Here is a 12,049-nt window from a genome sequence, read left to right on the forward strand (position 1 = left end):
AAAATAAAGCAGGAAGAGTATTACATTTGCAGTGAGTGTCAGGCAGGAATTTGTGATATTCCCTCCCCGCCATGTGAAAAATGAGTTGCCAGAGAGCTTCTGGGTGTGCTGGTAAGATTTGGGCACTGTACAGTACAAAGCAATCTGAGCCCTTCTCACCACAGCGTAGAGCCGGAAGGAAACGGCTCTTTTGGATATGAAAACATATAGGCTGCAGAGACCTGGAGTAACAAAGTGGAGTGACAAAGGACCTGTGGTAACTGATCCAGTTGGGAACTGGTTTTAACCGTAGTTAGAGGCAAAAGGGTAGCTGGAGCAGCATGCAAACTGGCTTTCTCAGGAGCTCCTTGTAGCAATTAAGTGGCAACATAAGTTACTAATTGACCCTTTCAGTGCGCTAAGTGACCTGTGCCTCATTTAAGGAGCTTAACTGCCCTTTAGACAGTTATCTGATGATAACACGTTATTGAAGACTTGATGCTGCAAGCGGCTTGGTAAAGAGCACGGCTGGAAAGCCTCAAGATCCGTGTACTATTCCCAGGTCGAGCTACTTGGCTTTCAAACTTGTTAAAAAGCACGGAGCAGTCACGTTGCTTTGTGTTTCTCTTCAAACAGGAATGCATTAGACATTGCAAATAGTGCTTTTTACATACAAAGTGCTTTTTGGAGTTGGATGAAAGTGGGGTTGTTGCTGCTGTTTAGCAGCCGGGTGCTTTTCAGGGGAAAAAGGTGAGCTGGCTTCCTCTAGGCAGGAGAAAAAACAGACAAAGTTCGCTCTTGGTTTTCACTGACCATAGGTGTGTTCGAGCTGATGTTTCTTCCCACTTTGGTTCTGCAGCTGTGAACTTAAGCATTTTTATGGTTCTATTAAAGTAAAATGCTGTTTTAATGACTTAAGAAATCTTAATCTGTTTTAATAACATTTTGCAATGGAATTATATTTTTCTTAGAATGACTTGCAGCCAAAGCTTTGATCAGCTCCACCCTAATTTGCAAACAGCTGTGGTCTGTGTCTTATCCTCTTTATTCCCTGAAAAAATTTTAAATAAAATTAATTACTTTTGTCCTTCACTAGGTCTATTTCTTCAGTAAGTTAAAAATTATCCCCTAAAAGTGATGGTTATATTCAAGCTCTGAATTTTTTGAGCTCTGAGGCTCATGAAAGGCCAATATAACCAACTGTGGTTGTTTAAAAATAGCAAAATGAAATTGGGTTTGGGAGAGATACGAGCTGCCTTTAAAACAGATACTGTAGTCAGCAAACAAAAGCTAACTGAATATACATTTCTGAATTTGGGGAAATGGTAATTCCTAGAATTACAATGAAAAGTCAAATATGAGCTTAACAATCAGTTTGAAGATAAAATGAACGTACTTTACACTCAAGACTTGTAGATGATTTAACATAGCTTAGACTTTTGGGCAAATATTTGCCCCTCTCTGTTTGAGGACTAAGAACTGTTGTGGAGCATACTTAGCAGGTTGTCAGCATGTCCACGGGTCTGATAAGGACATGTAATAGTACTTCATTCATTTTTTTTGGACATGTAATGTTTCCTACTCAAGCTACTACTCCTTGAAAGAACAGTTGCCACCTGTCCTAGGAATAGCTGAGTGTGTAGGAAATGTTGGTGTCCTATAACCTTTGCTGAGCTCTCCTGGTGCTTGTGATACGCAGAGATTTCTCTGTTTTCAAATATAAACAAGGTATCAGGTTTCCTGGTACTGAGAGATGGAAATCTCTCGTGTTCATTCATAAAGACAGCTATGGTGCAGATGGTAGAATCGGTCTGAAAGTGAAAATAAAAAGCTTTACTTTTATGTCATGTCACTGCCATCCCATTTTGCGGCTGAACCTGAAGCTGTAGTTTGCGTGTTGAGGTTAAAAATGGTGCTTACATGAGGTGGGACCCTCGCTGGTCACTCCACACTGTGCCTGCAGGAAAAATATAATGTGTCTGTGTGCTGAACTAAGGTTGGATTTCAGGTCCGCTATTGTGTTGGCTGTGACATCTTTTCAGCAGAGCGGGTTACACGTTGGAGAAAAAGGGAATAGGAGGGGAGCAGGGAAGTGAGCCGAGAACTGAAGGGGAGACAGGGGCTGGGGGACAGGCTTGACAATAATAATAGAAAATCTGACTAATTGGTAGTGTGGCTCACTACAGCTGCGTGCTTCCTTAACAGCCTAAGTGAGTTTTGAACTGTGGCTTGAGTGGTTTTAGCGCATTTTTGCTTTAAATGCATCCAGAAATGAGATTTTCTTAGTCTAAAGAAGCTGTTACACCTTATGAGCTGTTTTTTTTTTAAAGTGACTAACTTGAGTGTTCTTGATTTCAGTTGTGTCTCAAGCTGTTTTCTTTAGAACTACCCTGAATCCTCTATGCTTTTGTTGTTTTATATCATCTAAATAAATACTATCTAACTTAGAAAAGAGGAGAGTCATATTGGGTTTTTTGTTTGTTTTTTTTTTTTTTTTTTTTTAGTCAGTCTTTTCAAACCTCTTACTATTGGTATTGCCATTTCCTGGATGGTTTTTAATTTAATACACTGACGGTCCGGTGTGCCCAGAGTTTTGAGTCTCTTATATTTGTTGATACAAATACAGAACTCTTCTGCCTGTGTTGTCCTCTCACAAATTGTAAACAATTTGTGCTTAACCAAAATCTTCAAAATCTCACTATTTTTCAGACCAGATCCAACTTAAAGCGCCCTTCACATACAAAGAAAGGCTAAATAGTGTTGTCTGTGTGTTGAAATGTATAATGAAGTTCACTGCACACTTCTGTACTCAGTCATTTGGAATTGAAGCAGGTTTTGCCATAGTGCTTAGTAGCCTAAAACTTAAGCTGACAGGTTGCTAAACAGGAGGTGTTTGGCTTCTCTTCCAGATGCTGGTTCCAGTGTGGAAGAAATGGAATTCAATTGGGATGAGTATCTAGAAGACACAGGAGCAACTGCAGCCCCCCATGGGTCTTTTAAACATGTGAGTAAGGGAGTGTGTGTTTACTTACCATCTCCTACATTGTTTTTTTGATACACTGAATGATTAGGGTTTCTTTGTATGAGTTGATGCTCTCAAATCTGGAAGACTAGCTAGAATCAAGTTTCTTAGAGTAATGAGAAATGAGGAATTTCACCTTTTTATTATTGTTTCTCGTCTTCCTCTCTGTACGTAGCACAGGGTAATCCCCTGCACAAGTGCTAAAAGTTAAGGGACTCCTAGTCTTTTCTGCATCAGAAGATAAGCTTGATTTTTCTCATGAAGCCCAAACTGGCCAGTCTCTTTCTCCTTTTGGTGATTGCTACTGGACAACCGCTATGGAGGAGCTAGCTTTAGAAAGTTGGTGGCATAGTTCTTGAACAGCAGAGTTCAAGTGTGCTCTCAAAGAAGGTTTTAATGGTGGCTCTCAAGGAGGCCAAGGAGAAAATAATAGCTCTGCCAAACACTTGACTGTAGTAGTTAGAAAACTGATTAGGATAATTGTCGATCACAGGCTTGATGGATAGGATGAAGTCTTGATAAGCCCTTGTCTTTGCCCTTGGATGTCTTTAATCAAATGTTTGTTGGTAAAATCCTTGAGTGCACTGTCCCACTGGGTGAGATCTGAATGTGAAGTCTGCTGCCTTGTACAGGGTCATCACTGAAGGTGAGCTGTATAGAGCTGGTTTCCAAACCTCTTGGATGTCTTCCAACAATTGAAGCACCTTCCAGGCTGGCAGCCTGTATCCTTATCCAACTCTTTATTAAAGTTACTATTTAATAGTCTTTCAAAGACTGGCTGTGGGTCTTTTACCATGGCAGTGAGGGTAGTGACTCGTGTGTGGCAGCACACTCCATGGTGCTCAGGCTTTCAGGTCCAGTAGAGGAGACTTAAATTGGCAGGAAAACAAACTGAGGTCTGTTCGTGAAGGATCACAAAGCATTTTGAGTCCAAAGGTAACCTGCAGAAGTGCAAAACATTAAAGAATCTATTAAAATATGGCAGTTGTGTTAGTAGTAAAGATGCACAGTAAACATAGACTTCGCAGAGGCTCTCCCATACACTGGGATGTAATTGTAAGCTTTTTGTTCAAAATAAACTTTCAGGTATCTCGTTTCTGAAGAGGAGAGGCCTGTGCTTGCTTTGTTTTTCCTTAGTGTACTAAGGCTCTAGTGAGAGCAAGCTTACTCAGAGTGGTGGTGTCCATTCAGCCCACATTGAGGGAGCAGTATGGAATCAGAGCAATGGCATTTTGCAGCAGTGCGAGGAGCAGTCTGTCTGCTCCTCTGATGTGGTTTCCCTTATGTGATCTCTGTTAAAGAAGCTTGCTATCATAGCTTGGACATTATACAAACTAATTGTAATGCCAGCTTTACAGTGGTGGCCAACTGAATTCACGTTGGAGCTATATTTTGTTAATCAGCAGGAGACATGTTTTGAATGACTTTGTTAGCCCTGCACTGCACTCTTTGCCAACTCAGCTGTGTCAAACAAGAGGTCTGATTGCTGTGGCCATTGTCAGTAAAAATACAAATAGGTTTAAAAAAAAATCCACATTTTTAATTGTTGTTATTCCCTATGTGTGTAGAACACGGTGCAGTTTTGCTGGTGCAGGTAACGTTGTCGTGGAGAGTGCTTTAGTGAGTAGGTGTGGGCAAAGCCTAGCTGTGTCGCCCAGTCCTTTTCTGCTGCATTGGGTGCCCTCTCGTGGGCAGCACGGTGGAGGAGCTGCACTTGGTGAGCTTGGCTGGCCACATTCCGCACTCTGGCACGGGGAGCTGGCTGGGGACTTGGGGTGCCAGGAGCGCTGCGCAGGGGGTCATGAATGAGCATGAAAATAGATGCCTGCGTGTTCAGGAGGGGAATTGCCAGGCATTTGCTAGCAGGGTTCCCTTAGAATTTGTCTGGAGGCCAATTTTGGTGTTCTCTGTAATAAGCTTGGCATAAAATTTTGGAAAGTTAATGCTGACACCGAATTGACAAGCAGAGAGAGGAGCATATTTACAGCAGCGTCATATCACCTAGATCTTGCTGTTAATAGAAATTCAATAGTGCAAGGTCACGTGCTAAGGATTTCTTCTGTCCGTTAGAAGGTAATGGTTTGGAAAAGGTAGAGGAGAACCTCAGTGCCTCCCAGTGGATAGTGACAGTCTGTCTGTGTGACGAAGCCTTAAAAAAATGTTGGTGTGATTCCAGGATACATCAGGTGAGAGATTTTCAGTTGAGAGCATAAAGGCAGTGATGTCTCCGTGCTAGCAACTGCTGGTCCCTCTGGCTGGAATCTGTGCAGTGCTAGTTGCTTGACTAGAATGACATATTTTTATAATCTACCATCAGGAGAGCTAAGAGAGAGCGGAAAAAAACTAAGCTGAACAATAATATTGGCACAAGAGCAAATGGGCATGTATAAATAACTAAATTAGTTAATATAAACAAATTTTAGATGGAAGCTTAAGGTTTTTCTTTGGTTCTTTTTAAATATCGGAGTAGTGAGACTGTGACCAGCCTCCCATTATGAGTGGTGGGTGAGAAATACCTAACCCACATTGTAGGAGAGTGCATGGTCAGGTTAAGAACATGTAATCCATGATTCAACAGCCTGTGTTAGCAAAGAACTAGACTTGCTGATGGGAGAGAGGACTTTTTTGTATTTGTATGCTTATACTAATTCTGAAAGTTTTGCTCTTACTATGAGCAAGATGCATTGGAAAATGTAAGCTACTTCCTCAAATTAAGCGTGTTCTAATGTTTAATTTATTTGCATTTTAAAAATTAAACAATATTGAGATCAAAGTGACTGTTTTGCCTACAATCTAGCAGGAAAAAGAGCTTACCAAAAACCTGGAGTTGGACTGGATGCCAGTGCTGTCATCCCACCCTAAGTCTAAATACACTTTCTCTAGAACTGTTGAATGCTCTTTTTTAATTCCTTTCTGCAACTTATATATGTGTGTAACTTATTTTTAATACCTGTTTAGTGTTCAACGTCATCTGAACACATGTATTTGCTATGTGTTCTTGCATGCTGTTAGTACTTTTTGTCTGTTCTTTATCATTACCTCCCTTCTGAGCTGAGTCAGATCCCCAGGTCTGACCTGTGACATGGCACAAAACAGGGGGATAGTACTTGATGGGAAGGAGGGACCAGGGGTCGGAGCTGCCTAAGCAGTGCTGTTGCTAGCCGCTTGTGGACATCTCAGCTTGCCCTATGTGCAGCAGGAAGCTGCCGCTCTCAGACCCGCTGCTCCAAAGAAAATACTCTCAGAGCTTCTGCAGCACCTCCTGCGAGCCAGTCTGCTCAGTGAGCCAGCCTAAAGAAACTAAGTTTTGTGCTTCAAACTACTTACTGTTGTCGTCTTGCCCAGCTGCCAGGAGAGGGTGCTAACTTCTTGGTCTCTGCTGTATCCACCGGGGAACTTAAGTGATGGTGTTTGAAAAATGCACCTGACTTCAGGGAAAACTTCATCTGTTCCTGTTGGTTTCGTTGATGCAGCTCTCTCCGCCGGGAGGCTTTGCTGAAAGTTTGGGCATAGAGAGCTGCACAGATTTTCCAATTCCTCAGACTTCGTGTCGAGCTCATGGCTTTTCTTTCAGGAATCAGAATATGAAGTCTTTAATAATAGCTCTTCAGCAAGGCAACTGTCTTTTTGAAGAGATGACCTCTGTAAGAGATGACCTCTGTACTATCACTTCAAAACGTCTGCAGGTATTGGGTCCTGCTGATTTTGTTCTTAAGAAGGGTTTTCTCTACATGAAGGGTATTAACGTAAAGGATGTGAACAGTTAATAGAGGCATATGCTTTTCTTCCTGATGTGGTTCTCTTAGTTTTATTTTTAGCAAATCAGTATGTGCTGGCTGATGAGACTATAATAGCTATGGCAGTTACTGAACCGTCAGTGCAGAACTGGTAATAAATAACCCAGAAAATATCTACTGCATCTGCATCATACTGAAAGCCTTTCTTGCAGTTGATTCAAAGAGGAAATGGAACCTGGAACCACTTAAGAAAGAAAACACCAGTTACATTCAGCTGAGAACAGGGGATCGACATGTTAGATTTTTAATTAAGACCGAGGCCGTGGAATTAAGCGTAGCTCAGAAATGTACCGTAGTGAGAGCGGAACAGGGTCCTTTTGCTCTTTCAGGAGTGTTTGAGCTGGGAGAAGTTAGGGTTACTTTAAGTTAGGAAACTTAATGTTTTGCTTTCTCTTTTTATGATTTTTATGTTTACGCTTCAGTATCTGAGTAGTGTGCAGTCAGATTCCTCACCTGCACACAACACACTCATACACACAGAGCACACAGTATTGGGTGCTTTATTGTTGTCAAAGCATGAGTTCACTGAAGAACATACGCTGTTTATGTTTTATGCGATTTATGTAATAATGCTACATAGGGAATTATTTAGGTTCTTGGATAGAGACACTAAAATTCCTTATTCTGCAATTTGTGCAGATTCATGCCTTCTTAAATGAGCATGGCGGAAGAGACAGTGATATCATTATCTAAAGCACGTGTATGTACTTTAAACAGGCTTTTTGTCCAAGGAGGTTGAAAAACATAGTTTAACACAAAAAGTCAAAGTTGTGTTGCTGAGTTAGACCTTTGGTTTTGCCTAGCTTGACAGCCCAGCTGTGAGTCGGAAAGCTTTTCAGTGGTGACTGAGGTATTGTCCAGGGCAGGAAGATGAATTGCAAGATAATGATTTAAGGTTGAAAAGATACTCTGAAATGCAAAGGAGATTTCATTAATGATGATTCTGCATACATTCCAGTTTGGGTCATGTAATGTGATGAACTTTTTTTCCCTGAAGAGACTGGATAGCATTTGGCTTGAGGTTTTTTGCTAATGAACGTGTCTAAATGGTTCCCCCTGTTGTTCCATGGAGTTTCTGGGAGGTGCTCAAATGTGATGATCTTCTTCCTCTTCAGGTGGATACAAGTTTGCAGAACGGTTTTGCCCCTGGTATGAAGCTAGAAGTTGCTGTCAAGTCTGACCAGAACACCTATTGGGTAGCCACCATCATTACTACCTGTGGGCAGCTGCTCCTCTTGCGCTATGATGGTTACGGGGAAGACCGCAAAGCTGACTTTTGGTGTGATATCATGACAGCTGATTTACACCCCATTGGCTGGTGTGAGCAGAACAAGAAGATTCTCAAAGTGCCTGAAGGTATTGGCTCCGTATGCAGAAGCGGGGAGTACATACAAAAGTATGCTTTTGTCCTTTGTAAGCCTGGCAGGTAGTCTTCATAATTGCTGTTATGCGCAGGTGGTGTTGCTGTGATGACAAGTTGAGGTTGTCTGCCATGTTCTTCTGAAATCCTGTGACTTAGAGTAGGAGGTTGCTCTTTCACCAGAGAGGATTTAACTTAATTTCAGAGTTGGACTTATTTTTACAGAGGCTTGTGGTTATCTTAATCATCATCCACCAAATTCTACTGCTTTGTCATTTCCATTAAAGATTTTGTTGTTATTTTGTTTCTTCTTTTAAGGTGTTACTGGTGAGTGTGTGGCAGATTCTTGTGAATTAGGCAGTGCAAGAGTGTGGTAATGTCTTGTTGTCTGAATGATCTTTAACTGGCAGGAAGAATCACAGCCTTTCTTCTTCACTTTTCACTTAGGTCTCAAGGACAAGATACCTGACCAGGAGGAATTCCTTCAGCGGGAGCTGAAAGGAGCATGCAGTGCTCCTGCTAACCTGCTGGAGGGGGTAAGTGCTGCAATGTGCTGCACCTTGGGTTTTGTCTTGGTTTTCCCCTTTGTCATTAAGGGAACTACTGTTCAGATTGTCAGTTCAATTCCTTTTTTAAGTTTAGGGAGCATTGTAGTATGCTGCTGACCTTAAAGTTCCACTCTCTAGTGCTTCCTATTTACAGTGTTTGATTTTGATAGTGTTGTCCTGAAACATATCTGTCACTGCAGGTTTGGGCTGTTCATTAATGCTATCAAAAGAAAAACCTTTTTCAAACTCCCTTAGGTTTCAGTCTTCCTCCTGTTCTGCTCATCCTTCATGCAGCTCTAAGGAAATAATCCTTTCTTTATCTAGCTTTCATGTTGTCCCCTTCATCAGTTGACTCCTTTCACTGTTTTTTTTAAATTTATTTTTTTACTAATGGGCAGGTTATTGTTTCACTTAAATCTTGCATCTTTGCTAGTGAAGAACCAAATTTTTATCCCCTCCTCTGTACTTAAAACAATATTTGCACCGCGTATCAGTGCATGGTTGTAAAGTACAGAACATAGTTTTTTGAAAAATGCTATTGACGTCTTCTTTACAACTAACATTTTTACCTTTGTATCTTTTCTGTCTAGTCATCTTTGTATGCTAGATGACTCAGTTTTAGAAAGACATTATTCATGTTTCTTTCAAACCTTGAATATATAAGTGATAATGCTTCTGAAAATGATGAGGAGGACTTAAGTGAAATGTGTGACTGTATCTACAGGCAGTGCAGAAGCTCTGATGCAAGCACCAGTGATTCTAAACATTGTCATTTCTGTTGTCCTGTGTTAGTAAGGGACCTGTATTTCTTTACTTCTGTATTCATACTTTACTTATGCAAAAAGAATGTGTATAAAGAAGTGGAAGTATGGGATTTGTTTTGGTCTGTTGTACAGAATAATTTGTGTTCTTTTTGTAGCTTCACAGAGGGAAAAATCCGTTGGATCTCATTGCGCCAGGCTCCCGACTAGAACTGCAAAACGTTCGGGATTCCCTGGAAGCCTGGATAGTCAATGTGGTAGAAAATGTTGGTGGGAGACTTAAATTGCGATATGAAGGGCTGGAGGATTCTGACAGATTTGACCAATGGATATTCTACTTGGACCCTTTCCTTCATCAAGTGGGGTGGGCAGCTCAGCATGGATATAGCCTCCAACCACCTTCAGGTACTTCAAAACATACCTCTTTTATATGGTGATCAGAGGCTAGAGAATACTGCTGCTGCTTTGGTGCTCTAAATCTGCCTTCTGGATGCATATGGTCAGTGTGTGATCTGACAAATATTGTACCTAATGAAATGTAAGTGAAAACACCAGTAAATAGTCCTACAGGACTTTTCACCCACTCATTCAAAAGTTGCTAAATGGTTTTCACTGTCAAAACTTTCCACCTGTTTGTGGAAAGGGAGGAGCTGAAGGAATTCCTTCATGGTTATTATAGCTGAAGGGATTGCCTTCATGGTTATTTTTGGTAGGTTTGTATCCTGGGCGGGAGGAAAGTCATCTGTTTTTGAAGCACTGCTCAACAGGAGCTTTTGCAGCTGGGACTCCAAGTGCACTGGGCTAAATAAGGCCTTGTCTAAAGAGATGTTACCTGGATATGAAAATGTCCTTAAAAATGGGTGCCCAGGGAATGAGTGTGTGGAAGCGGAGGCAGAGGGTGGGACAGATTACCATGTTTTCCAGGCATGTGCATGTCAGGGTGGGTCATCAAAGAAGTGGGCATAAAATGGCTGAAACACAAATAGATTGCTTATGAGCTGAGCAGTGATGTAACACATTTCCTGGTGAGGAGAAACCTTGGCATAAAACTAGAAAATGTTGAGCATTTACCCTAAAGCCTTTCTGCAAAGCCAGGTGTGTACATCTAAGGTTCTGGCACACTCTGTGCTATTAGTTGGGGAAGTTCAGGTTGTTTAGAACAGTTGTTTTTGTTGTGTGTTATTTTAATGTTTTCCCCTTACAGCAAGAGGAAATCATACTGAGGAAAACAAAACAATTTCCGTTGAAATGACTGAGCATACTGCCTTTGCTAGTGCTTGACCAATCTCTGCTGAAATCAGGATTGTGAACAGGGAGATGCCAAATCACTGACAGAAACGAGGCGGGTGGATTCCGCAGCACTATTTAAGTGAATAATGGCTTTTAAAAATACTGGTTAGCTACTAGACTTGTTTCGTTTTTATGTAAGAGCCTTTGATATACTCACAGGCTTGACTTCAGGGATCTTTTGTGCGTGATGGCATTGGTACAAGTAGTTCCTCTTCTATCAGAGAGGTGTGTGGTCTGCAATTACAGATGCCAAAAGAGTAACTTACGCAACTGGGACGGAATTGTGGGACATTTATTGAACTTTTTGTTTGCTTAAGCGTAAAACAGACTAGCGTTATCCAGGTAGGATTTGTTTTCTGGTCATACATTTCTCCAGAAGTTTTCCTCGGTGTTGATGTGACCTCCTTTTTCTCAGAAAAACTAGACTGGGCAGCATATGGGTGATACTGCTGCTTGACTTCAGTCCCTTTTTGTAATACATCCAAGTGTCTAAGAAAACAGTAAGTTTTTAAGAAGGAAGGTATTTGCACAGATTCTGAACAGATGTGAATTTAGCACTTGGAGGAGCACAAATCAAACTGTGTTTTCTGAGGGAAAAGAGGAAGAAAGAAGATGACTTCATTCACTGTTTTCCTTTCTTTTTACTCAAGCCATTAGGTCCTTGAAGAGTGAAGCAGATTGGCAAGAGATCCTGAAGAAGGTGAAAGAAGAGGAAGAGGAGTCATCAGTTCCTACAGATCTCTTTAAGGTAAAGACACAGTATGTGTCGTTTAATGCTGTGGATGATATCATGAAAATGCTGTATTCCTAAGAAATGATTCAGGGAAGTCAGTCACTGTTACTGAAACTTCTTAGGCTGTTTTGTTTTGTTTTTTAATTTTTTTTCCTTTGTCTGTTTTAAAAAATCATACTATGATACAATTCTTGTTAAGTTAGACAACACACCTATCGCAAGTATGTGAGCCATTAGTTGTCATACTGGGAAAATCCCTGGTTCTGATCCTTTATAAGGGCATTTCCGGTTGCTCACCAGCTGGTCTTGTGGATTACTGTCCTTCTAGAGGAGTGCAGGGTTACTGCACTCTCTAATTGTGTGAGCACGTTGAAAAGTTTAACGTGTAACACCTAATCTGTGACCTGATAAAGTCACACATGCTGTATAAGGTGTCCTGTTATATCCTGAGTGCAAGCAAATGTTACTAATGACTCTGAATTTAAATATACATGAATTAAAATTTAAAAAAAAAAAAAAAAAAGCCTTGACATGTTTTGAGAAGTAGGAATGTAAATTT

The 12,049-nt window shown here is 41.0% G+C and overlaps 1 protein-coding gene across 2 annotated transcripts in view; it reads left to right on the forward strand.

Moving 5' to 3' along the window:
- The window catches only part of SFMBT1 (Scm like with four mbt domains 1), an 83,907-nt gene that overhangs the window by 48,734 nt on the left and 23,124 nt on the right, over nt 1-12,049 (forward strand). For both annotated transcript variants that reach the window (XM_076346152.1, XM_076346153.1), the window contains exons 3-7: nt 2,889-2,983; nt 7,914-8,154; nt 8,606-8,694; nt 9,626-9,872; nt 11,408-11,505. In XM_076346152.1, the coding sequence (XP_076202267.1) occupies nt 2,889-2,983; nt 7,914-8,154; nt 8,606-8,694; nt 9,626-9,872; nt 11,408-11,505 (770 nt within the window). The remainder of the gene's footprint in view (nt 1-2,888; nt 2,984-7,913; nt 8,155-8,605; nt 8,695-9,625; nt 9,873-11,407; nt 11,506-12,049) is intronic.

This window comes from Aptenodytes patagonicus, chromosome 8, assembly GCF_965638725.1.
Source record: "Aptenodytes patagonicus chromosome 8, bAptPat1.pri.cur, whole genome shotgun sequence".
NCBI classification, from domain to species: Eukaryota; Metazoa; Chordata; class Aves; order Sphenisciformes; family Spheniscidae; genus Aptenodytes; species Aptenodytes patagonicus.